The following is a 25,321-nucleotide window of genomic DNA, read 5'->3' as shown; positions in this document are numbered from 1 at the left end:
TTGACTCAATTCTCTGTATATTTTAGAGATGAGTCCTTTGTCAGAGACATAGGTTGTAAAGATTCTTTCCCAATTTCCCACCTCCCTCTTAATCTTGGTTACATTGGCTTTATTTGTACAGAAACTTTTCAATTTCATGTAGTCAAAATTATCCATTTTACATTTTATAATGTTCTCTAATTCCTGTTTCATCATAAAGTCATTCCCTCTCCGCAAGTCTGATAGGTAAACTATTCCTTGTTTTAGCAGACTGCTTACAGTATCAACCTTTATACCTAGATCGTGAACCCATTTAGATTTGATTTTGGTATATGGTGTTAGATAATGGTCTATGTCCAGTTTCTGCCATACTATATTCCAGTTTTCCCAGCAGTTTTTGTCAAATAGTGAGTTCTTATCCCAAAAACCAGGGTCTGGGGGTTTACCAAACAATACATTACTATAGTCGTTGACTTCTGAATCTCGTGTGCCTAATCTATTCTATTGATCCACTTCTCTATTTCTAAGCCAGTACCAGGTAGTTTTGATGACTGCTGCTTTATAGTACAGATTGAAATCTGGTAAAGCTAGTCCACCTTCCCTAGCATTTTTTTTCCATTAATTCCCTTGATATTCTGGACCGTTTATTCTTCCAGATGAATTTTGTTACTATTTTTTCTAACTCTATAAAGTAGTTTTTTGGTAAATTAATTGGTATGGCACTAAATATATAATTTAATTTAGGTAAAATTGTCATTTTTATTATATTAGCTCGACCATGAGCAATTGATATTTTTCCAATTAGTTAGATCTGACTTTATTTGTGTGAAAAGTGTTTTGTAGTTATGATCATACAGGTCCTGGGTTTGTTTTGGCAGGTAGATTCCCAAATATTTTATAATGTCTACAGTAACTTTAAATGGGATTTCTCTTTCTACTTCTTGCTGTTGAATTTCATTAGAAATATATAGGAATGCCGAGGATTTATGTGGGTTTATTTTATATCCTGCAACTTTGCCAAATTTATTTATTGTCTCAAGCAGTTTTTTACTTGATTCTCTAGGAGACAATTTTCTTTAATTATTTCTTGTATTATTGTATCAAGATACTTTTTTTGATCAGAACTTTCAGGTAATCCAATTATTCCTATGTTTTTCTCTTCTTGATCTGTTGTTTTTCCTTACAAGATGTTTCACATTCTCTTCTATATTTTCATTGTTTATATATTTTTTTTATTTCTTCACCTCATAACTTTGCTGGCTTCTACTTGTCCAATTCTAATTTCAAGGAGTCATTTTCTTCCTTAAGATTCTGGATCTCGTTTTCTAATTGGTTGATTTTCTTGTCATAATCTTCTTGTTATTCTTATTTTTCTTTTTAATTTTTTCCCAATCTCATTTGATTTTTGAAGTCTTTTTAAAGTTTTTTTTTAATTGAATTCTTTTTGGGCTGGTGACCATTTGACATTACTCTTGGGGCGGGGGTAGAAGAGAATTTCTTTGTTTCAATATCCTCCTGAAGACGAATCCCAGTCTTCTCTATTGGTTGGGTTCTTTCTCCTTTGCTTGTGCATTTTTTTTTTGTAATAATTTTGTTTTTATAATAACCCCTCGTCCTGGGGGATGGGGGATGGTACCTCTGGCCTCTGTTCTTTTTCAGTTCTCCCCTCTGACCTGGAACTCAAACCAAGACCTTCAGCCTCCTTAAGTGTCCACAGTCAGCTGTGTCCCCCACCCCACTGTTTCTGCACTCACTATCATCGGTTGGTTCCTTCTCCGTAGTGTTTCTCTCTACCCCTCTCCCACAGCTGCTTTCTGCAGCACAGCTGGGACTAGTGTTCCTAGTCAGCAGAGGTTTCCTAGATTTTCCCCAGGACAGATTTACCCTCTCACTGTCCTGGGGGGAAAAATTCCTGTGGGCAGGCCGAGGTAGCCTCCCAACCTAGCTAACCCCAGGGCTTGCTGCTTGTTTAAGCCGTTTGCCACTTATTGTTAAAGCAGACCCTTGCCTGGAAGTATTTACTCTTCACCGGGAGGAAAGGTGCTATTTTATCTCCTTTGTGGAGGAAAATCTTGAGAACTTTTTCTGACCTATTCCGCCATCTTCTCAGAATCTTCTTCCAAAACGCAGTTTCTTTGGTCTCTCTTTATAGTCTTATTTTCCAAAGCTTTCATTACATTACCTACTTCATAGGGTTGTTGAGAATCAAGTAGTTTCATAACATGAAAGTATTATGGATTATTAAGTATTATGTATTGTGGAACTATTATGGAAGGTCTTAAGTATTATGGAACTATGACGTACTATGTAAATGTAAGCTGCTGTCATTAATGCTAGTGATAAGGATTGTAGGGGCAGCTAGGTGGCAGAGTGCAAAGAGTGCGGGGCATGGAGTTAGGAAGACCTGAGTTCAAATCCAGACTCAAACACTCACCAGCTTTGTGACCCTGGGGAAGTTACTTAACACTGTTTGCCTCAGTTACATCTGTAAAATGAGCTAGAGAAGGAAATGGCAAACCATTCTGGTATCTTTGCCAAGAAAACCCCCCAAATGGGGTCATAATGATTGGGACATGGATGAAACAATTGAATAACGAATAGGAGAAAGGTTTGTAGAGTACTTGTATGGTCACTATATTTTTCTGCGTTTCAGGGGTTTAACTCTAGGCTTTACTAATAAGATTTTGACTGCAATTGAATAGAGATTTCTGTATTTTTCATCTTGTTTAAGTACCCCAATATTGGGTTTTAATCTACCATGTTTATGTGAAAAAGGCAATATCTGTCCTAAGGATAAAGAACTTATTTTTCCCGTCACTGTTACTTTGGAACTTATCCTTTTGAAATTTCATCCTTTTGTGCTTATGTTCTCTTCCTTTCCAAAGTTGTTTAGAAATCTATTGTCATTCCCCCCAAGTGCTAGCCATTTTAGCTAATAAAATGAAATTTGAGAGGAATAAGTATAAATTCTGTACTTGGATTCAAGGTATCAGCTGAACAAGTATAGAATATGGGAGAAACACAAACAGTAGTTCATGTGAAAAAAATGTGGGGGGTTTATTGTAATTCAAATTTAATAGAAGTCAACACTATGACCTGGCTGCCAAAGTAGCTAACATGAGCTTTGGTTTAATTAATAGAAGGTGAATGTGAGGAATGAGGGAAAAGATAGTATTATTGTATGTCACCATGGCCAGAAGCTCAGTTCAGTTCAGGGGGTCACATTTTAGTATGGGTGTTAATAAGCTCAAAAGGTAGTCAGAATGGTGTAAATACTCAAAATGATGATAAAGAATGACTGGTTAGGGTGGCTAGGTGGTGCAGTGAGTAAAGCGCCGGCCCAGAGTCAGGAGGACCCGAGTTCGGTTCAGGCCTCAGACACTTAACACCCATACAAAAAAACTAGCCATGTAACCTTGGGCAAGTTACTTAACCCCAATTGCCCTCCAAAAGGCCAAAAAAAAAAAAAGAATGACTGGTTATAGGAATTGGGGATATTTGTTCTGAAGAAGATGAATTGGGGGTATTAGGATGCCTTGTGTCAAGTATTTGAAGAGGTATCACACAGAAAAGGGATTTAGACTTGTTTTTGCTTAGCCCCAAAGGACAAATATAAGAACAAAAAGGGCAAAGCTTAATATTTCCTAATAATTGTTGCTGACAGAAAGTGGAGTGGGTTGCTTCAGGAGGCAATGAGTTTGTAATTGCTTGAGGTCTTCAAATGGAGGCTGAATGATTGTCGGGAAGTCATCCTATTCTGTTAAAGGAAATTAGAAAAGTAAAAAGAGGGCAGTTAACTAACTGCCTTTTGGATTGGTGCAATTTTAATTAATTCTTCTCTAAAGAGAAAATCTCCTTAAATACAGTTGTGTTGCCAGCAAGGAGTAATAAAACATGTATACTATGTTCCCAAATAGTTTTGTAGTCTCCTTACTAGAATACTTCATTTCATTAATGAAGTGAAAGAAAACTTTTGAGGTTGTATTTTTTTTTAGAGTGGAGGTGAATAGCATTTTTCATTATAAGTCTTTTGAAACTGACTAAGATCCTTATATTGCTAAGAATAGCTAAGTCATTTACAATTGATCATCATATAGTATTGTTACTGTGTATAGTGTTTTTCTGGTTCTGCTCACTTCACTTTACATCAGTTCGTATAAGCCTTCCCAAGTTTTTCTGAAACCATCCTGAATGACATATAAATTCAGACTTAAAAAAGAGTAAATTAGTTGATTATGTAGTTTAAGGAGACAGGCTTACAGATTATTTAAATGTCAATTTTTAAATCCTTTAGGTATCACTTGCAGTTTTGGAAGCTAAGGAGAAATGGAAGACAAAGCTTGGAAACACTGAAGAAAGTGCTAAAGAACTTGAAGCAAAGATTTTTTCTCTCCAGAAGGAACTAGAGTTAAAAGAGAAAGAAATCCCTGTGATTGTTCGAGCTAAGTTGGCTAAATCCCGAAGTGATTGGAACAAAGAAAAACAAGAAGAAATCCATAGAATTCAAGAACAAAATGAAAAAGATTACCGGAAATTTTTAGATGATCATCGAAATAAAATCAATGAGGTGCTTGCAGCAGCGAAGGAAGATTTTATGAAACAAAAAACTGAGCTGATTCTTCAGAAGGAAGCTGAATTACAGGCATGTCTAGAACAGAAGCAAAGAGAGTGGACGATTCAGGAAGGCAAGCAGATCCAGATGGAGATTCACCAGTATGAGGAGGATGTTCTGATTGAAATTGAACTTCTTGTAGAGGAAATTTATGAAGAGCTCAGTGGAACTGAAAACAAACATCTTTCAAAAACCAAATCTCTGTGTTCTCCAAGACGACTAAATGCCCAATATTTGGAAAAACTGAGGGCCTGCATACAGATGGCTTTTAGAGGTACACTGTGCCGACTTCTACAAAATAGTAAACCTGAATGGAAAACGGTATGTTCCAGGGAGCTAAAAATAGCTAGCTATTAAGTATTCAGGGTGGTGACTTTAGAAGTTACATTTATTATTTTTTTCTGTCTCTTGTATATTGTGAATTAGAATTTGGAGTTTACTAAAAATGTTAGGACTGACATTGTTAATAATGGTCTAAAAGCTTTTTGAAGCTTATCCAAAGGATTGAAGAGTTTGCCACCAAGAATTTCTGTTTGTTATATAGTACTTCAAATATTATGCTCATATATCCTCTCATCTTTTTCCCAGAAAATGTAACTTTTTTTGTGCAGCCTAAGTTTTCAGGGGTGAAGTTTATCTTTAATTCCCATTTAGTTTTTTTTTAAATATCTTAAACAGGGGTGGCTAGGTGGCACAGTGAATGGAGCACTGGCCCTGTAGGAGGACCCGAGTTCAAATGCGGCCTCAGACACTTAACATGTGTCTAGCCATGTGACCTTGGGCAGGTCACTTAACCCTAGTTGCTCTTCCTTCCCCTCCAAAAAGCAAAAAAAAAATATGTATCTTAAACAAATATGCTTATATTAGGTTTTAAGATATCTTCATGGTAAGGAAGCATATGCATTGTCCTCAGGAATTTTATAATCTAAAGGAGAAAACAAAATAGCCAACTACATAGATAGGCATACATTAATGAAAGTTTGAAAAACTCATCAAACTATAAAACATAAGTTTTTAAGTGCATGTATATACATGTAGGGTGATTAAACTGTTCTTTTGTGTAAAAGATATCTATAGGATTTAAGTTTATGTGGATCCAGTTTTTTGCCATAAGGAAGGTCTAAAGGGGAAAGTAAATTTTAATTGTTTTAAACAAAATAGGTAGAAAGGAAGAGGAAATAAGGAACAGCTTATTATAAGAACTTGGAAGCAGAAGAAGAATATATATATGTTTACATGCAGAATGTTAGGAAGTTTTCCTGACCAAAGGAAAAATAATGAGAGATATGATTCTTGAGATGGAGTCAGTTGACGAAGGACTTTAAAGCTTAGGATCTTGGTTTTGACATTTATATCTAATTGCAAAAGCACTGAGCCTCTAAAGTAAGATGATCTGTTAAACGAGGGAGGAGAACTAGATGGTCTATAAGGTTCTTTCTAGTTTGAAGCTTCTGAGCCCATCTCTACTATAGAACCTTGGGCAAGTCATTTGCTTTACTTTTTAATATGAAAAATAAGAATAAAAACCCCTGATCTACCTAAATCATAACTCTTTTATCAGGACAAGGTGATATAAGTAAAAACATTTTGAATTTAAGTGCTCTGTGGTTGCAAGATAAGTACTCTTATCTTACCATTTAAGCAACCCAGAATTGTGCCCTTTAGAATCAACATGACCTTTAGAAATCATATCATCCGATCCCTTTATTTTATAGATGAGAACAGAGAGACTCAGAACAGTGAAGTCTTTTTGGCCAAAGTTACCCCAAATTTAATGGCAGAGCCAAACTTAAAACTCAGGTCTCCAGTTTCCTTCCTGGTATAGTGTTCTATGATGACCATATTTTCCTAATTTCCATAGTGCTCTATCATTTTAATGGGCTGTTCGCATATTTATTGGCCTGAATCTCTCACATTTACATTACCATTTGGCAGTTTTTGAAGTCTCTATAGAAATGACTAGGCAAAAATGATTTTCCACATAATTATGCTTCATACTGTACTTTATCAACCTCTATTACTTTGGTCAGTTGATCAGCAAGCATTTATTAAGTAGCTACTAAGGCCTGTGCTAAATTCCCCAACCATTCATTTCCTCAACCTACATACTTCCCATAAACTATTTCTCTACCCCTCCTCAGACACACACAAAGATGGTTATTCCCTTGATCTTGCCATCATCCATAAATGTACCACCTTTATGTTCAAGAATTCTGAAATCTCCTTCTCTGACCATAATCTGTTGACTTTCCAACTCTGCCACTGCCTTCCCTTATAAAAATCCTAACCCTCATCCACAGTGTGTCCTCTATCTCTTGACCTCTCTGTTTGCTCCTACTCTACTCTGTCTTTGCCCTGCACTAACCACTCCTCTTCTCCCCATCTTGACCTTTTGGTGAACCAATTCAACTCTATACTGCCCTCCTCTTTTGAATCCCCAGGCCCCTTATGATATTGCTATTCACTCCTAGTCACTCCTCAGCTTTGGGTGTTGTTGAATCATTTCATTTGTGTCCAACTTTTTTTGACCCCGTTTGGGATTTTCTTGGCAAAATTATTGGAGTACTTTGCCATTTCCTTTTCAGCTCATTTTTTACAGATGAGGAAACTGAGGCAAAGAGGGTTAAGTGACTCTTGCAGGGTCACACAGCTATGAAGTATCTGAGGCTAAATTTGAACTCAAGTCTTCTTGACTTCAGGTTCACTGCTCTATCCATTGTGCCACCTACCTGCCCTAACAGCCTTGTATAACTCACCATTCCCCACCTTCGTTACTACACCTGCTCCTGAATGAAGGTGGAGACTTTTGACTAGGTCCACTAGAAATTTTTGATACACAACCTCAACCGGACCCTTACTACGGCTAGGCAATGCCGCTATATCTCCTTTATCAACTCACTACCTCACCCTCCATAGTGTCTCTTGCAGACTTTTTCATCCTTCTCCAAAACTCCTATGGTTCTCCCTACCCCCACAGTCTCTACTTTCCCAGCTGAGAAACTGGCTTTGTATTTCATAGAAAAAGTTGAAGCCATTTTACCATGAACTCTGTCTTCTCCCCATTTCCTCATCTCATATCATTGAGGTGCCTTCTGTCACTTTTTCTTCCTTCACACCTGTTGCAAATGATGAAGTGGTCTTACTCCTTAGCAAATGCTAACCCAGGGGTCGGGAACCTGTGGCCTCGAGGCCACATGTGGTCCTCTAGTTCCTCCATTGACTAAATCGAAACTTCACAGAACAAATCACCTTAAAAGGATTATTAGTAGTTGGCAGTAAACCCATCTATGTATTCAAATGATCCCATTCTATCTTTCTCCCCCAACAGATTGCCCTCTCCATCTTCCCTACACTTTTACTTATTTTCAGTGCTACTTGCTCATTCCTTACTGGCTATAAACATTTCTATATCTCCCTCATCCTAAAAAAACCCTCGTTTGATCGTTCCATTCCCCACTATCATACTATATTTCTTCTTCGGTTTGTAGCTAAATTTCTTAAAAAGGCCTTCTACGATAAGTGTTTCCAATTTCTCTCCTCTAATTCCATTCTTTACCTTTTACAGTCTGGTTTCTTACCCTATCGTTCCATCCAAACTGCCCTCTCCAAAGTTTTTAGTGATCTCTTAGTTGCCAATTCAGGGGCTTTTTCTCAATCCTCATGCTCCTTGATTTCTCTGCAGCTTTTTGATATTCTTGATACAGACTCTCTCTTTTCTAGGTGTTCAGGGTACCATTCTCCTGGTTCTCCTCCTGGTAAGTTTCTCATAGAGTTCTGTCCTTGGCCCTCTTCTCTTCTTCCTCTCTGTTATTTCAGTTGATGATCTTATCAGCTCCAATAGAGTCAATTAACATCTTTAATGTTGATGATTCTCAGATCTATCTATCCTGTCCCAAACATTCAGCTGACCTTCAGTGACCTTCAATATTGCATCTTCATTGCCTTTTAGATATCAAAGTGGATATCCAGTCTACATCTGAAACTCATTATGAACAAAACAAAACTTGCTATCTTTCCCCTAAACCTTCCCAACATCCTACCTTCCCTATTACTGTTCTCCCAGTCCCTCTAGCATGCAACTTAAGTGTCACTCTGAACTTCTCATTATCTTTCAGCTCTGATGTGCAATCTATTTGCCAAGGCCTGTTGATTCTACCTCTGTAGCATCTCTTGTACAGGCCTCCCATCTCTCTTCTGACACTGCCACCACTATAATGCAGGTTTCTTTTTACCTCACACCTAAATTGTTGCAATAGCCCACTGGTGGATCTTCTTACTTCAAGTCTCCCCATTCCAATCCATCCTCCAGCCACTAAAGTGATTTTCCTTAATCAGAGGTCTAACCATGTCACCCTCTCCCTCCTGTGGCTTCTAATTGTCTTCAGGATCAAATACAAAATTCTCTGTTTGGCATTCAAAGCCATTTGTAACCTTTCTCCCCCTCCTGCCTTTCCAGTCTTCTTATACCTTACCTCCCTGACATTTGCTCTTCCCAACTGTTCTAAGAACAAGACATCCCATCTCTTGGCTCTGGGCATTTTCTCTAGCTATCTTCCATGCCTGGAACAGTCTCTCTCCTCTGCTCTGACTACTGAACTCCCTGGTTTTAAGTTCCAATTAAAATCCCTATTTTACTAGAAGCCTTTCCCATCCCTCTTAATTCTAGTGTCTTCCCTCAATTAATTATTTCTATCTATCCTGATTCTATTTTGTTTTGTATATATTTGCATGTTATCTCCCTCTTTAAATTGTAAGCTTCTTGAGGGCAGGGACTTTTTTTTGCCTTTTTTTGTATCCCCAGCCCTTTGTACATTGCCTGGCACACAGTATGCACTTTATAAACGATTGATTAATTGCTAAGCCTTGGGGATATAAATTTGCTGACAGAAAGAAAAATAGACCCTGTCCTTAAGGAGCTTACTTTTTTTGTTTTTGTTTTTTCTTGTGGTGGTGGGGTTTTTTGCTTCTTTTTTTTTTTTTTTGCTTTTTTGGAGGGGGAAAAGTAGGGCATTTGGGGTTAAGTAACCTGACTGAGGTCACATGGCTAGTTTTATGTTAAGTGTCTGAATCTGGATTCGAACTCAGGTCCTCCTGACTCCAGGGCCGGTGCTCTATTCACTGTACCACCTAGCCACCCCAAGGAGCTTACTTTTTAATGGGGGAAAACTATTCATTGAAGAGGAGCTAAAAAACCTGGAAGGGGGGATGGGGAATGGTGGTGAAATCCAAAAAATTGGGAATGCCTAGACTGGAGCTCTTCCCCAAAATGGAGGTTCTTTGGAAGATGAAAAAAGTGAACATTAAGAAGTTGCGTTCTTTTGAAAATTTGGAGGATAAAAATTGAAGTAAAGTCATGCTTATCTTTTCCTTTATTATCCTTTAAAAAAAAAAGACTAGCTATGCCACTAAAATCAGAGTCTAGTGCTCAATTTTCAGATTTTTCAAATATGCCATTAATTAGGTATTCCCAGTCTTCTGACTTTTTAAGTTTACCAGTCTGTAGAGACATTTATACAATTTGATTAAGTACATGGCTTTTTACAGCTTTTTGGTTGTGTTTGGGACCTTGGGTTTGGTGCTGATAGATTAACTGAAAAACCACTGGATTTGGAATACAGTGCTCTATAAAATGAGGGATCAGAATGAGGTTTGTAAATTTCCTTATAGTTTGAAGGTTCTAATCCCAGCTCTACTTATTAAGGGAAGCCATATGTTTTGGTTTTTCATTCAAAAAATAAGGATTAAAATACCTAAGTACCTAAGTTCTAGACTCATTGTCATTATAAATTAGGACAATATAAGAAAAAATGTTTTAAAATGTGGTGTTATATAGTTGCCAGGTGGTAATATTATCTTACCATTTGAGCTATCCAGAATTGGGTAGTCAGTCTACCCTTGGGAGTCAAATTCTATCACTTAGAAATGGGAATGAATTTCAGATTCCTAGTTTGCTACTTGTTTAGGAAATGTGATTTACTGTTATAGGAAAAGTAGCTTAAACAAATTTAGCAGGAAGGCAGCTAAGAACTTGGAGGCAGCATATGATTTTGGATTGTTCGCAAATTTTGTACAATTAAAATGCCAAGTGCATGCATAAACGTCAATAATTATTAAAAAGAAAAAGCAAAATTTCACACTAGAAAATTTTAAAAGCTTTCTTCTTAGAAAAGATTTTCAGTTTAGGGAATCAGAATTCAAGAAAATATATACAATATCATGGGGAACTGATAACTATCACATTTCCTCTGAAAATGAATTATCAAAACATGACTTGCAGAACTACTTCCCAAAAGATACAAAAATCACATATTATTACTTGGAGCACATTTTTTCAAACAAACATAAATTGTATGCTCAAAACAGTAGTGATTATCTTTCTAAACAAATGTTTTGTTTTTTCTCCTTGGAATTATAGTTAAAACCTTTTTGTTGAGACTAATATGAATCTCTTGTGCCTAGGGCTCTGTGTCCACCAGTCCTGGGTGATGTTCTAAAATGCTACTGTTGGCACTTGAAGCCAGCTAGTTAAGAATCACAGCCTTCCCTTTTTTTTTTTTTTTTTAAAGCAATTGGGGTTAAGTAACTTGCTCAAGGTTACATGGCCAGGTGTTTCTGGGTGGGTGCTAAGTGTCTGAGCCCAGGATTTGATCTCCAGGTCTTCTCAACACTGGAGCCGGTGCCCTTACTCACTGTGCTACCTGGCCACCCCAGACAGCCTTCCTTTCAATAAGCTAAACTAGTTACCTTGTCTAACTGGGCTTTTCCAGCCTGCATATAGGTATTGATATAGATTATGCTGAAATTAAAATACAGACATGAAAAAGATGATTTCCCCACCTTACCTGTTACCTTGAATAGTTAAGGGTTAGGAACTGAACCTTTATGCTGCTCAGATTTCAATCTTTATAATTCTTTCCCTTCCCATTTCCTATTCTAAATTTTCATTTTCAAAAAAACTGGGACATTGTTAATTTTCACATCCACAGAATCTCTAAAGCAGGTTTGCTGCTACTTAAGACAGAAATTTTTTCACCCATATGTGATATTTTTTGACCAAGCATATTCAAACATAGAAAACGTTCTTTGAAAAGTATGGTTTTCTCCACATTCCCTATGGGGTCTGAGTAATTGGCCAGTGACTAAAACCTCTCTTCCCTTAAGGAAGATAGATGGAAGAGAAAGAATATGATTTTTATAGAATCAGGCTGTTGATGGATTTAAGCATTCCAAATTAATAGAGTAAACAAAACCATCTAGTTTGACATATATTGGTCGTTACCACATATGCCAAATTTTCTAGGACAGTTTTGATTTAAATAAAGGAAAGTGTACTTTTAATAGGATTAGTCCATCCTTTTTCAGTCCATGTGAACAGATTTTTTTGGAAGGTTGGTTTGTTTAGAAAATATACATACTCTAAGTGTAGTGGACAGATGACTAGACTAGTATTGGATCCATTTACTAATTATGTGACCTTGGTTGGGGGGAGGGATGGGGGGTAGAATCCTCTCTGAATCCTGGTTTTCCTACTTGAGCATGGGAATGATCTGTTTTTCCTACCTCCCAAGATTGCTGTGAGAATCAGATAAGAACATGTTTAGGAAAACACTTTGGAAAGCATAATGTGCTATACACATATAAGGTATCATTGTAGTTATTAGTTTCATTAAGTACAAGATAACATTGATTGTGTTTTGAGACCATTGTTGTTAAGCATGGTTGGAAATTTAACCCTTTGGGACTTTTTAAGTACTACATTTATTTTATGTAAGAAAGAACCTGTAAGAGGCCAAACCATGCCTTGGGGTTTCTATTTGTGTTTCTGATATCTGTGTCTTTAAGAAAAGAGGATAAAGGCTCTTCTGCTTCACATTGATTATTTGAGAAATATATTTCAGAAAGATGAAGTCATCATGATCTCTGCCACAAAGGAAACTGGAGACCAAGCAAGCCTTCCTGTTTACAATGTTGGACATCAGGTGCAACTACAAAAAATACTGAAACAACAGAACTTCTCACGTGAAAAAGAAGCAGAGACTGGTAGAGTAACTTTGTTTTTCTCCCCGTATTACTCATTCTTGTGTGCATACTAGTAGCGCATTCCGGTCTAGCTATGTATAGATATTATTAGAAGTCAGATGTTTGAAGTGGTAGTTTCTGCTACATTTTCACAATAAAGCTTTAAAGAAAGAATATTCTAATGAAAAGAGCCCTTAGACTGAGATTCATCAGACCCAGGATCTCATTCCAGTTGTTATTAACTACCTATGCAAGTCACATTACCTTGTACATGATAGATGTTCAGTAAGTGATAAAATGGAGTTGAATTGATTGTAACCATTTTGTGCTTCAGTCTTTTCTTCTGTCAAATGGGGATAATGATTTCTACCTGGTAGAAATATTAAGAAAATAAAATGGGATAATAGATGTTGAAGTGATTAGAAAATGGTTAAAATTGAGTGACTAGTTAAAGGCACTATACAAAGGTAAAATATTACTTCTAGTTAATGTATGATCCTTTTACTAAAGTTCTTTTTGCATATAGAAGCTGTTGCAAATGATGTGGTAATTACTAACATTAAAATGCTTTAAGATTTGCAATACCTTTTATATAGCTTACCTAATTTGAGCCTCACAGCAACTTTGTGAAGTAGGTAGTTCAGATATTATCCCCATTTTACAGTTGAAAACACTGAGATTCAGAGAGATTAAACAATTTGCTCATTGTTATATACCCAGTAAGCATTAGAGTAGGAATTCAAACCCAGGTCTTCCTGATACCAAATTCTGCTCTATCCATTATGTCACAATGCCTCAAAAAAATCATCCCATCTTCTTTGCTTCAGTGTTCTTACCTCTCCCCATAATAGAGTTTTGCCATGAGAATCCTTTTCTACCTCTCATGGCTTCTAATCTACTATCTGCTGTAATCTAAGAAATTGGAGTCTTTCCATTGAAACTAGATAATCAAACTTGTTAAATCACAAATATGGCTTTGCCAGAATTGTTAAGTAGCTAGGCCTGAACAAAGGGCCTGAAAGTATGACGTCTTTTCTCAGCTAAGAAGTAAACTACATAGGTTTTTTGATAGCTATTTTCCTTGCTGAAAGGGTCTTCAGTAGCCCCCTCCCCTTTTTTTTTGCTGATTTTAGGATTATCACACTTTCTTTTGAATAGTTGAGATTATCAGAAGTTTTACTGCCTGATAAATGATTATATTTGTGTAGAGTTTTTTACTTTTCAAAGTACTTCCATGTCCTTGATGACAGATTAATAGCCAGACACAGCCTGAATTTTTGCTTTTTGTCTACTTGGGAATACTTTTTAAGAATCTGTGGTTTCATTGGAATGGATACACTTTCCCCTTATGAAAATCTAAACCTGCCTTCCTCCACTGCTCCATGCCTTTGTAATTGGTCTTTATGAGTTGTTTGGGACAGGAAATATTCATCTTTTGGTAGTAGTCAACCTTATGATGTTAAGCTTCTTTGAATTTAGCTGTACTGGTACTCCCAAAAAAGACCTACAGGGTCTTTTCTATGCCTTGCTTGGGAAAGAATAAAAAATAATTTTAAGCACAATTTGGCTTAGGGCAGTCATGCATATATAAAACAGGCTAAGATAAAAAATGAAATGGTACTAAGAAAAATCAGTATAATCTGATTTTTTAAATGACATTTTATGTAATACATAGCACTAATGTGTTCTTTTATTAAAGTTTCTGGTTTACTGCTATGAAAGCAGCATCATAATGAAACTAATAAGGAGACAATTATTGATAGTTTTGTAGGCTTGGAGAGGTTATATGTTATGTTCAGAATTGTGTAATTTTTATAGGGGATAAGGGAGATAAGGATGTCAATATTTTCTCTACTTAAGTCCTACTGAGATACCTTACTATAAGCATGGTGCTGAAACTGGGCTCTTGGACATCAATCACACCAGTGGAATGCATTCTCAGGCAGGTGCTGCTAGTAAGCTTCAAAAGCTTTTAGAATGAGCCCAGTGATGACAGCTGACTCATCTGAAGACTGGCCTGCCCAAGTTCAGAGCAATGCCTCACTATATTCAGCCATAGTAGCCTTTGAACACTAAGTGTTGGCAGAGGGCAGAGTAGCCCTGTACTAAGAAAATCACAGATCTTTGAGGAGTTGAAGTAAATTGAGTAAAGCAGTATTTACTGTAGCCAAAAGTTTACTACAGTTTTATTTGTGCAGTTTTTCAGTCTGGGAAAAGAATCCTTGAACCCCAAGAAGATTCTTGCTGTGAACAGTGCCTCCACAAGCTTGAAAAAGCAAAGCAGGAGTGTCAGGACTTAAAAAAAATGCTAGAGAAATCATGCAGGCATCTCCAGCATGCAGTAAGAGAACATAAAGCTACAGTGGAGAAAATTGGAGGTTAGTGTTTGAAAATAGTGAACATGCTGCTAGTGTAAAATGTACTTTCTTTACACCTTGTTACTGTCCAAAAGTGGTGTTTTAGTTTATAACAGAAATTGGTTCTCTCTGAGATTAATGTAGGCTAATTTTGGTTTTAGTAATAGACATTGTAGCTATTGATCAAAAACAAATTAATTTTCTCCATTGAAATTCTCTGATCCCTTCTCAATTTAGACTTCTGTCTCTATGTTAGGGTAATTTCTTCCTCAGCTTTCCCTGAATGATCCAGACTTATATTTTATGTCTAGATCTCATTTTAATCTTCAGTAAAATGGAATCAGTGTCCTAAATCTCTTGTCTTAAAATTAATCTTCAGTTTGTTTGCCTGTTGTACCCCAAATATAATATTCTGCTTAATTATTAGTGCTGTTTATATATTAACTCTTCCCTCTAATGTGTTAGGACCAAAAAATTATCATCCGTGGCTAGTCCCATAGGCCATTAGTAATCTGACTTTGATAATGACATCAAGGGGTATTTCCTGGAAGGGCATGGTTGTCTTCCATTATGTCATCTACCAAACAACAGAAATGTACTCCTATTAAGCATGTTTACCTTAGTAATCCATGACAGATTTTTTTAATCTTCATGAACCTTGACATGTGTTATACTTCTTAAGATAGGCTAGGCCTTTCTTCACTTTTAATAGTCCAACAAGTTTGTTAACTTTTATGTAAATTAATTAATTGCTCTAAATTTACTATTTAAAAACCAAAAGGGGTTTCTGTTTTGTCAGGTATTTCTTCATTTTGGTGAGCGCATCATAGAATCATAGAAGTTGTTACACTGTGGTGTAACAAAGCCCTGGGTTTGGTTCAGCAGATGGGGTAGAGTCCTGGCTCTGCCCCTTTTTAGCTGTATGTCCTTGCTGCAGTCATTTTCATCAGTAGAATTGGGTTAATGAAGCTTTACCTACTTCATAGATTTGTTGTGAGGATCATGGGAGTGTGACTACAAGTAGTATTACCATGTGTGCTAACTTCGTTATTTCAAGAATCTGTTGTTTCACTGGCATGGGCACTGAGCCTTCCACTGACACTGGCCTCAATTCCTTGACAGCTTAGTAAATAGTCTTCTAGAATCGCTATGGCCAAAAACTTCATCACACTGTGACTCACCTGCAGACAAGACTCTTGTAACTTAAACTGGTTCTCAAATGACATATTCAGTAGATCACCAGACTCATACCTGAAGCCCTCTTACTTCAGTAGCCTATCAGAACTTATGCTTTTTAGATATAGTCTTCAAGAACCAAAGGTCACCTTCATACCACAATAAGGAATTAGAGTAGAATGTTAGTTGAGGCCCTCAAAAGCCTGTGGTTCTAAGGTTTCCTAATGGGATTCCTTTCCAAGTACGAATTGGGGCTCACCCTGCTTGAACCTTATGAGATCAGATAAGATCTGGCACATTCTGCACAGCTTGACTATAGAAAATAGCATTTAGACGTGTTTTAGAAAGCCAAGATTCCACCAGTGAGAGATCTTTGTTGACCTAGTGTACATCCCAACCCATCTACAACTTGGTCTTCAACCATCCTAGACCAATACAATGTTGGTCTTGAAAGAATTGCTATACCCAGAAAGTTCATTACCCTACCGCCAACGTGGTGGTGAGCCTCTCCAAACTTAGCTAGGTGATTCCTTGAATGGCAGATACAGTCTGTCACTATATCCACACTCAAATTTTCTAGCTTAGTACCTCTGCTAGAGATAGCATCCATACCCATCATAATTGTATAGAATGATTGTAATATAAAACCTCAACTATAATGCTTAGGATATAAAGGCATTTTATTGGTGTAATTTTTTGGTTTACTGAAAATCAGAAATCCCTTTGTGCTCCAACTTTTGGAGATTTTTTTTTAATTTGTTCATTCCCCTACTTTAGTAGGAAAGAGTGTTTTGAATGACATTTTAATGAATCAACATTGGAGGACTGGGAGGAGTCATAATTATGAAGATCAGTAAAAAATTTGAGCTAAGTTTGTTATCAGGAATTCCTTTAAAAAGATGTTCAAACCTAAATCACTGATATTGGTTCTTTTTCCATGTATTTTTGTCTCTTTCTTGTAAAAACTGCAGACAGAAAAACATTCCAGTATATTTAAAATTTTGGTTTTAACTGTCTTTTTTTAAATGGCAAAAAAACCCCAAACAAAAACAAAAAGCAACTAGAAGAGTTGTTAGAGATAATCTAATCCATCCCTTCATTTTACATATAAATAGACTGATGAGGCCCTAAGAAATTAAGTGAGAAGACATGGCCTCAGTCTTTGTCTTTTTGGACCAAGAGTTCTAAATTTTTCAGTCTTTCTCTTATGGGAACTATTCCATACGCTTGATCATTTTAGTTATTCTCCTCTGGATCTTCTCCAGCTTTTATTTTCTATGCAGCTTACTTCTTAATAGGGAAATCTTGTTAGTATTAGTACTTGTATGAAACACAAACTGTCTACTATTTTTGGTAGACTGGGTTGCCAAATGGAACTGAGCAATGAATGATTCAGGAAGGGAATATTGAATAGCTTCTCATTTTGCCCTGAGTTAACCCTTCACAGTATAACTTGGTTTGTTTGAAGTGATTCCCCAAGTGTATCAGTCATCATTTATATTCAAATGTAATTTAAAAGAAAATCTCATAGTCAAATAGAAATGATTTACAGATTAACCACACTTTTGTCTTCAGTAATGTGGTTAACCAAGAATTCACTGTATATGAAGCTGCAGGAGTGATAGTGTAATAGGTAGAATAGAATGTTCATTGTATCTTAAGAGGTTTGTCAAATAATAACTGATTACATTGACGTAGTGCTTTAAGGTTTATAAAGTGCATCTAAGCATTCGTTATCTCACTTGAGTTTCGCCACAACCTGGTCAGCTAGGTAGTCCTATTGTAATTCTCATTTTATAGACAGAAGCTGAAGCTCTGAGAGGATGAGTGATCTGTCCACAGTCACATAATGAATAAATGACCAAAAAAAAGAAAAGAATCCGAGTCTTCCTGACTCCAAATTCAACTTTTTAACCCTTGCATCACTTGGCTTCTTGGAATGCCAGAAAAATTTCAGGAGTTTCCCATCTCTATCAGGCAGTTTCATCAAAGCAAAGAAGTTTCTTTTTATATTGCCCTAAAAGGAAACCAACCAAGATTTTTTTTTTTTTAGCGATACATATGCCTCCATGCTATGAAATATTCAAAATATAAAGACATAGGGAAATTCTGTTCCCTGGCATCTCCTTTTAAATTTCCACGTGTCCTCAAAAGAAGAAATTTAAAGAAAGTCCAGGGGAAGGACAGAGAAGCTCTATGCTACTAGCCGCTGCTTACTGAGAAAGGTTAAAGAAAGATAATTACTTGAAAATAAGAAAAGATTGGATAGAATTTCAAAGTCAGATTTTTTTTCAGAATTAAAACTTACCCTTGTGTCTACATTTATTTTAGCTCATTAGTGGAATGGTGGCCAGAAGAACAAATGGAATGCTTAAACAAACCTTATACATATCTCCATAAAAATGTTATTGTGAAATTATGTAAACCTAGTAAATTACAAAAGGAAAAATACTATACACAACATATGGCAAGAGTTGTTGGTTACTGTTGCTATTCAATAATAATATTTTATATTTCACATTGTAATCATGAAAGTCATTTGGCACAATTCCCTTTTGAGATTGTTACCTAGTTTAATACACGAACAAAGAATAAGTCAGAAAAATGAGCCCTCCTTTTTAGGCCACCCAAGTTGATAATAGAGCCAAGACCAGAACCCTAGTGCTTTGATTACTAGTCTTAAGTCTTTGACTATTCAGTAGTATTGCATTGGTGTGGTTTGGGGTTTTTTTGTTTGTTTGTTTCTATAATTCCTCTTTCCAAATATTTTCATAGAATTCGTAGAATATTTGAACTGGAGTGGATCATTGAGATCTTTTCATTTAAGTCCTTCATTTATACATGAGGTCACTGAGGCCCACAGTGTTTGTGACTTACCTACATTCCCACAGCTAGTCAGGAGCAGAGCTAGAATCCATGTCTCTTGATTACTAGTCCAAATTTCATTTTACTACTCCTTGTGATTTGGTAGCATTCAGTGAATCATAAAAACAATTTAATTTCACCGAGAGGAATCTGTGAATTTTCCAGGTCTAAGACAATCATCCTCTTTTGTGTTGAATTTGAAAGTCCCCAGAATTGAAATAGAGATTCTTCTTAAATGTGCCTCCCTTTTGCTAGAGTAGGGGAGAATTGCTAAATCACTGAGTTTAGGTTTGAACCATTTATTCAGCAAACATAGAGGCTATGGAACATAGAAGATATGTACCTGGTAGAGCTATGAGGAATACAGAACCATGTACATACCACATCGAGCCTTTTATTCATAAATCTTTGTAAATACTCCGTACATGTAACCTGCAGTGGTGTTCAGAACAGTGAACAAGCTCCCTTCTGGCTAAAGGATCAGAGAAGGCAACCACGCTGATAGAAGAAATACAGTAGAGCAGTGTCACAATAACCTAGGGAAAAGAAAGCATGTAAGATGAGACAGAGGTCAGCAGTGTGGAACACTGGAGAGAGCTGGAATAACTAGGTCCAAGTCCCAGTTTTATCACTAACTAGCAATGTGTGACCCTTGGGGTAAGTTACTTAATGTTTCTGGGCCTGTTCTTCCTCTGAAAAAATCAGAGAACTAGATTAAATGAGCTCTGAAGACCCTTCTGCTTGTGATGTTCTTTGTCATTCTGTGAAACAGAGGACAAAATATATAGTGGTACAGTATAGTTTTTATGTGCTGAAAAAATAAAACAAGGGAGTAATCATTCTGGAGTGAGAATAACAAAAAATTACATAGCTTTCTTTCTAAAGATTTGCATACAGCCAGGGTAGAGTTGAGGTGGGGAGGGGAAGGCATGTAGTCAAATAAAGACTGGTAAGAGACCTGGACATAAAACTGTACACTTTTATTTGCAGAAGAAAACAGTAGAGTTGTTGAAGAATTAATGGAAGAAAACAGTGAGATGAAGTTGAAACTGGAAGAACTGAGAGCACTTAGCATGCCACCACGGTAAACTCTTTCCATTTTAAAGGAACACTTGATTTGTTTTCCAAATGAAATTAATTACTTGAGATTTTTTTGCATGTAATCTTTAATTGTTAAGTCCAATGGCCATTTCTCAGTCTTTATTTTTCTTGAATTCTCTGTAGTGCTTAACCCTGAGTTTTCTTGACATAGTTCTCATGTAGTTCTACCATTCCACTGACAGTTCCTTCCTTTGTTGGATCACTATCCATAGCACTACCCTGTGCACAGGTGCAGACCAGGCTTTTTTTCGGGGTCTTGCTTCATCTTCTCTTCTCTGTCTTGGTGATCCCATTAGCTTCCATGGGTTCAGTGATCATCTCTATTCGTAGATATCTCCCAGATGCATGTATCATTGCTTAATCTCTATTCTCTCCTTCTTTCCTGTATTTCCATCTGATTGCTAGACATCTCCACACGGATGGATATCCCACAGACATCTCAAATGCAGCACATCCAAAACAGAACTCATCTTTTCCCAGAAAATTCATGCTCCTTCTTAAGCTCCTTATTTCTTTTGAGGACACTGCCAGTTACTCAGGTGTACAGACTTAAGAGTTATCTGCTACTCTTTTTTTTCTCTTCCCTCCTCTGACTCCCATATATGAGCACTTGCCAAGTTTTGTCAGTTCTACTTCCTCAACATTGCTATCATCGGCCCCTTTCTTTCACATGGCTACTACCCTAATGCAACCTATTATCACTTGCCTGGAGTAGTGCAATAACTTCCTAATTTGTACTCATCTCCATCCTCCACATTGCTGCCAAGTTTATATTCCTAAAGCATCTATTTGACCACATCATTCCACTGCTCAAGAAGTTTCAGTGACTCCCTGTCACTTGTAGAATAAAATCTGAATTCCTGTCATTTAAAGCCTAATCTGGAACTGACCTATTTTTCTAGATTGATTTCCCATTATTCTCCCTTTTAATGTACTGATATTATAGACAAACTGGTCTACTTGATGTTCTTCATACCTCTCATTCCACAGTCTTCTCTATGCTTTTTTATAGGCTGTTCCCCATGCTTGGAATACTCTGACCCCTTACCTCCCCCTCTTTGAGGACCTAGCTCTCAACTAGGCCTAGCTCAAATCTCACTTCCTACTCTTAGCCTATTTTCTCATTTCTCCAGCCATGAGTGTTTTCCATTCCCTCCCAAAACTATTTTGTCATTATTTTACATATAGTTTGTATTTATGTATATGTTGCTTCCCCACCTTAGACTGTAAGCTTCTTGAATGTAGGGACTATTCTTTTTTTGTTTTTGTTTTCTTTAATTCCATAGCATAGTGTCTGGCACATAGTGTAGGTAGCTAATAAATCTGTGTTGAATTGAATTTTTAATCCTTGGTTTGTTTTTAGATCTTTTTCAGAAGGTGCTGTTGACCATAGCTGCCTGATATGCAATGGAAAGGGCTTGGAAGAACTTCGTGGACATTATATTAAAGCTGTCAAAAAAATTAAAAGTAAGTTCCTATAGAATTTATGCAACCTAATCTATACAGAGTTAAAACATTCAGCTTAATGTATTGTAAGACCTGATTTGGGGATCTTCCAGCTCTCATAAGTTCAATACCTAGACATTAGAAATTTGTGAAAAACTCACATCTCAGAGAATGCTGATGCCTTTTTTAGATATTCTCAACACATTTTGGGATGTGATAGAAATCTTAGATTGTTCCCATGCTATAGTGGGCGATCATTTGACTTGGAGTGGGGTAATGTTGCAAGAGTATTTTGACTAAATAACAAATTAAATTATTAGGAGGGAAACTAGGACCAATTGTTAAAAGTCCAAGGGATTAATTAGAACTGAAAAAGCAGAAATTGAATAACCACTTGTTAGGTCCTGACATGTCTCTGTGCCCTTGCATAGGTTATGTCTGGATTAGAATATACTTCCTTAGGGGCATCCAGGTGGCTCAGCGAGTAAGAGCACCGGCTCCAGTGTCGGGATGACCTGGGGATCAAATCCGGGCTCGGATACTTACCACCCAGAAATAACTGGCCATGTAACCTTGAGCAAGTTACTTAACCCCGATTGCTTTAAAAAAAAAAAAAAAGCATATACTTACTCCTTACCTCCACCTCTTGGAGTCCCTTGTTTTCCTTCAAAGTTAAGTCTAAGGACCACTTTTTTTTTTTTTTTTGCTTTTTGGAGGGCAGTTGGGATTAAGTGACTTGCCCGAGGTCACATGGCTATAAGCACCATTTTCTACATGGAGTCTTTCCTGTCCCCTGTCCCTTCAAACTGCTTCTCACAGATTTCCTAGTATTCATTTCATGGATCTTTTGTATAAACATGTGTAGATGTGGTTTTCCCTACAGAATGTAAACTCCTTGAGGTCAGGGACAGTTTCATTTTTATCCTTGTATTCCACAGTGCTCAGCATATAGGAGATGCTTAATAAATGTTGTTTATTGGTTGGTTGATTGTCACACAGGGGATTCATGTATTGTTAAGCCCCACACAATTTAATTAAATTTGATAATTCTTCCATTTTTATTCTAAATCATAGATGTTTTGAGATGATAGGTGTTTTATAAACATGATGGGCCTGGTAGGACAAGTATAAGTAATTTTTTTAGACAGGATCTAGCCCTGGACTTGATGGGTCTGGTTCAGAATAACTCCTTCCCTTCTTCTAGTTCTCCCTTACTGTCCAATCTGCTGTCCAATTCAAACATACCTTAGAATTCATTGAGTCCAACCCTCTTGTTTTACAGATAAGGAAGCAGTGTCAGACCCTACCAAAAGGAAATCCTTAATATTCCATGACACCATTTAAATCTTCCCTACTAGTCTTTTTTTTTTTTTTAAATAAAATACCCCTGGAACATCTGGGACATTTTATTTTTTAAAATTCCCTGTACATTTTTTATCTCATGAATTTTAGGTGATATGATTCAGTATATACAGGGAAGTAAACAGAGAGCAGCTGAGTTGCTAAAAGCAGAACTATTTAAAGAACGTCAAGAGACTGCTCGAAGGATGCGCAAATACTACCTAGTTTGCCTGCACCAGCTTTTACAGGATGATGGAAGGCAGGAAGGGTGAGTCCAGAGTAAATAAGCACAATTTTGTTACATTGAGAGATCTGAAACATCATGTGACTATCAAGCCATTTTTCCAAGTTACAAAATTGTTTTCACATAACCTTTGGGGTGAAAGAAACTTATGGCTGTGTTGCTCGAAAAACTGGCTTAGGGGAATTGGATAACAGAAAGCCTAGGGGTAGAGAAACTCATTTTCCTCCGAACTATATTGATATAATATTCTGAAATTCCCAATAGGGCTGAGAAAAAGATCATGAATGCTGCTAGCAAGCTTGCTACAATGGCGAATGTGCTGGAAACACCTATTATTAATAGAGCCCGGATCAAAAATTCACCATCAGGTATGTGAAAAACAATCATTTGAGTAGTTGGTTTTTTCATACCCTTCCTAGTCCTTTAGAGATTTAGTTTCTGCCTTATAAAGCAAGGACAAAAGAATGGCAAGCTTATTCACAATGTTTAACTGCAAATTTAAACACAACCTAAGAATTTCTAGCATTGGTAGGTAAAATTTTCTAAAATCCTTGGAAGGATTGTTTTTCTTTTTAGTGTTTCCACTAATTTTCTTTTTGTTTTTTTTCCCCTTGTACTTGTTAGCAGTGCCTCAATCGTCTGAGCTACTGCCTGGAATTGAACAATCAAAAAGAAATTACATGAATCAGAGTAGGGGAAACCATATGGAAAATAAATCAAGTGGCAGGAATAATATCACCAAGGCAGGCGGCGAGCAAGTCCTTCAGAAGCGTTTACCTTGTAACTTAAGACAACGGTTAGAAGATACAGAACGCATGGAGACAAAACATGTTTCTTTCAGAGAAGCATCTTCAGGCATTCTTAGCAGTGTGACTGTATGCAAACTGCAAGATGATTTGCCAAGAAATGTGCTTCCTGAGTTTGTTCCTGATGAAGGTAGAAGAAGCAAAACTGGCCCTCACATGCAGTTTGAAGACACGCATGCATCTACCCAGACTACTGGCCTTTCTGACTCAGGATCCAGTCATGTAACATTTCAGGGTTTGAAAGAAAAACGCATTTTAAAAGAACGTAAATGTCATTCACAGACTGAATGTTGTCAGCAGGTCATAGCTGAGAAAAGTCCTAAGTTTGATATTCAGGAAACTCCAGTAAAGGATGAAGAAGGTCCCAGTGACTCCCTTGACTGGAGTTCAAAAAGTGTAACTCCTGAAGCCTTAGCTAGCAGTGACACATCATTTTTATTTCCTTTGCAACAAGGGATCCTGGATAAAGAAATAGAATCAGTTTCATTCATGCAGTTTCCAACACATAATTGTCTTTCTGACCCAGAGGAAAAAGCTAATAAACTTTGTAGACAATTCTTATGTCAAAATGACCACATTCCTGTTGTCAAAAAAGAAGACAAACGAACACAGACAGAGCAGGTAAATAAACCTCCTGGGCATGCATCTCATGCCAACTCTGGTGTATTGAAATCAGACTTCAAAAAACCGAACAGTGCAGTTCATTCTTCAGCATATCATCAGCATTCAAGAAAATTGTTAATGGCTCCCCAAACTAGTCAACAGGACAGTGGTTTTGACAGCCCAATGGCCAATCTCGATTAATTGTGCTTGTACAGTGTTTAAGAAGATGCACTAATATATTTAGAAGAGAACTGAAAGGGAAAATTTGTACTGAAAAAAAATGTGATCTGTCTATTTTGGGATGTTTTAATAATATCTGACTGACTGTTACACGAGTAAAGTAATCTCATAAAACTACTTGAAATATTTATGTTGCCTTAATCTTCCAAATTTTATGGTTGTGTATGTTTTGGTCTTTATTTTTGATTGCTAAACAGAATCTATTTTTATACCTATAAATTAGTTTGCTGTGCAGTGTTAAATTATTATATATTTAAATAAAACTATATATGACCCCTATTAGAATTGTTATAAATTATTTTGTAATTCATAATGTAATAGAAATGTTAAGCATCATGTTTGAATGCTTTCTTGAAGAGTAATGTAAACTTAATCATTTGTAAATATGGGAGACAAAATTTAATTTTAATACTGATCGAAAATATCTACTCAGAAATGTTATTTTTGTCTCAAGTATAAAAGTTTTTTTCCCCAAGCATGTACCACATATGTCACAAAGCAATTTTTTTATTGGTTTTACTATTTAAAGTGT

At 36.6% G+C, this 25,321-nt stretch overlaps 1 protein-coding gene across 12 annotated transcripts in view; it reads left to right on the top strand.

Moving 5' to 3' along the window:
* CEP152 (centrosomal protein 152) overlaps positions 1–25,066 on the top strand; it is a 109,237-nt gene extending 84,171 nt beyond the window's left edge. For 10 of the 12 annotated variants that reach the window (XM_069097996.1, XM_069098000.1, XM_069098005.1 and 7 more), the window contains 8 exons: positions 4,274–4,912; positions 12,490–12,631; positions 14,809–14,988; positions 19,999–20,092; positions 21,473–21,576; positions 23,008–23,164; positions 23,405–23,508; positions 23,765–25,066. In XM_069097996.1, the coding sequence (XP_068954097.1) occupies positions 4,274–4,912; positions 12,490–12,631; positions 14,809–14,988; positions 19,999–20,092; positions 21,473–21,576; positions 23,008–23,164; positions 23,405–23,508; positions 23,765–24,750 (2,406 nt within the window). In that variant the 3' untranslated portion in view covers positions 24,751–25,066. The remainder of the gene's footprint in view (positions 1–4,273; positions 4,913–12,489; positions 12,632–14,808; positions 14,989–19,998; positions 20,093–21,472; positions 21,577–23,007; positions 23,165–23,404; positions 23,509–23,764) is intronic. The other 2 variants (XM_069097997.1, XM_069098003.1) reach the window with 2 other exon arrangements.
* The last annotated feature ends 255 nt before the right edge of the window (positions 25,067–25,321 follow it).

This window comes from Petaurus breviceps, unplaced genomic scaffold, assembly GCF_028583685.1.
Source record: "Petaurus breviceps papuanus isolate PSGF00001 unplaced genomic scaffold, PetGlider_PUasm1.0 37, whole genome shotgun sequence".
Lineage (NCBI taxonomy): Eukaryota > Metazoa > Chordata > Mammalia > Diprotodontia > Petauridae > Petaurus > Petaurus breviceps.
This window is presented reverse-complemented; position numbering and strand designations above follow the sequence as displayed.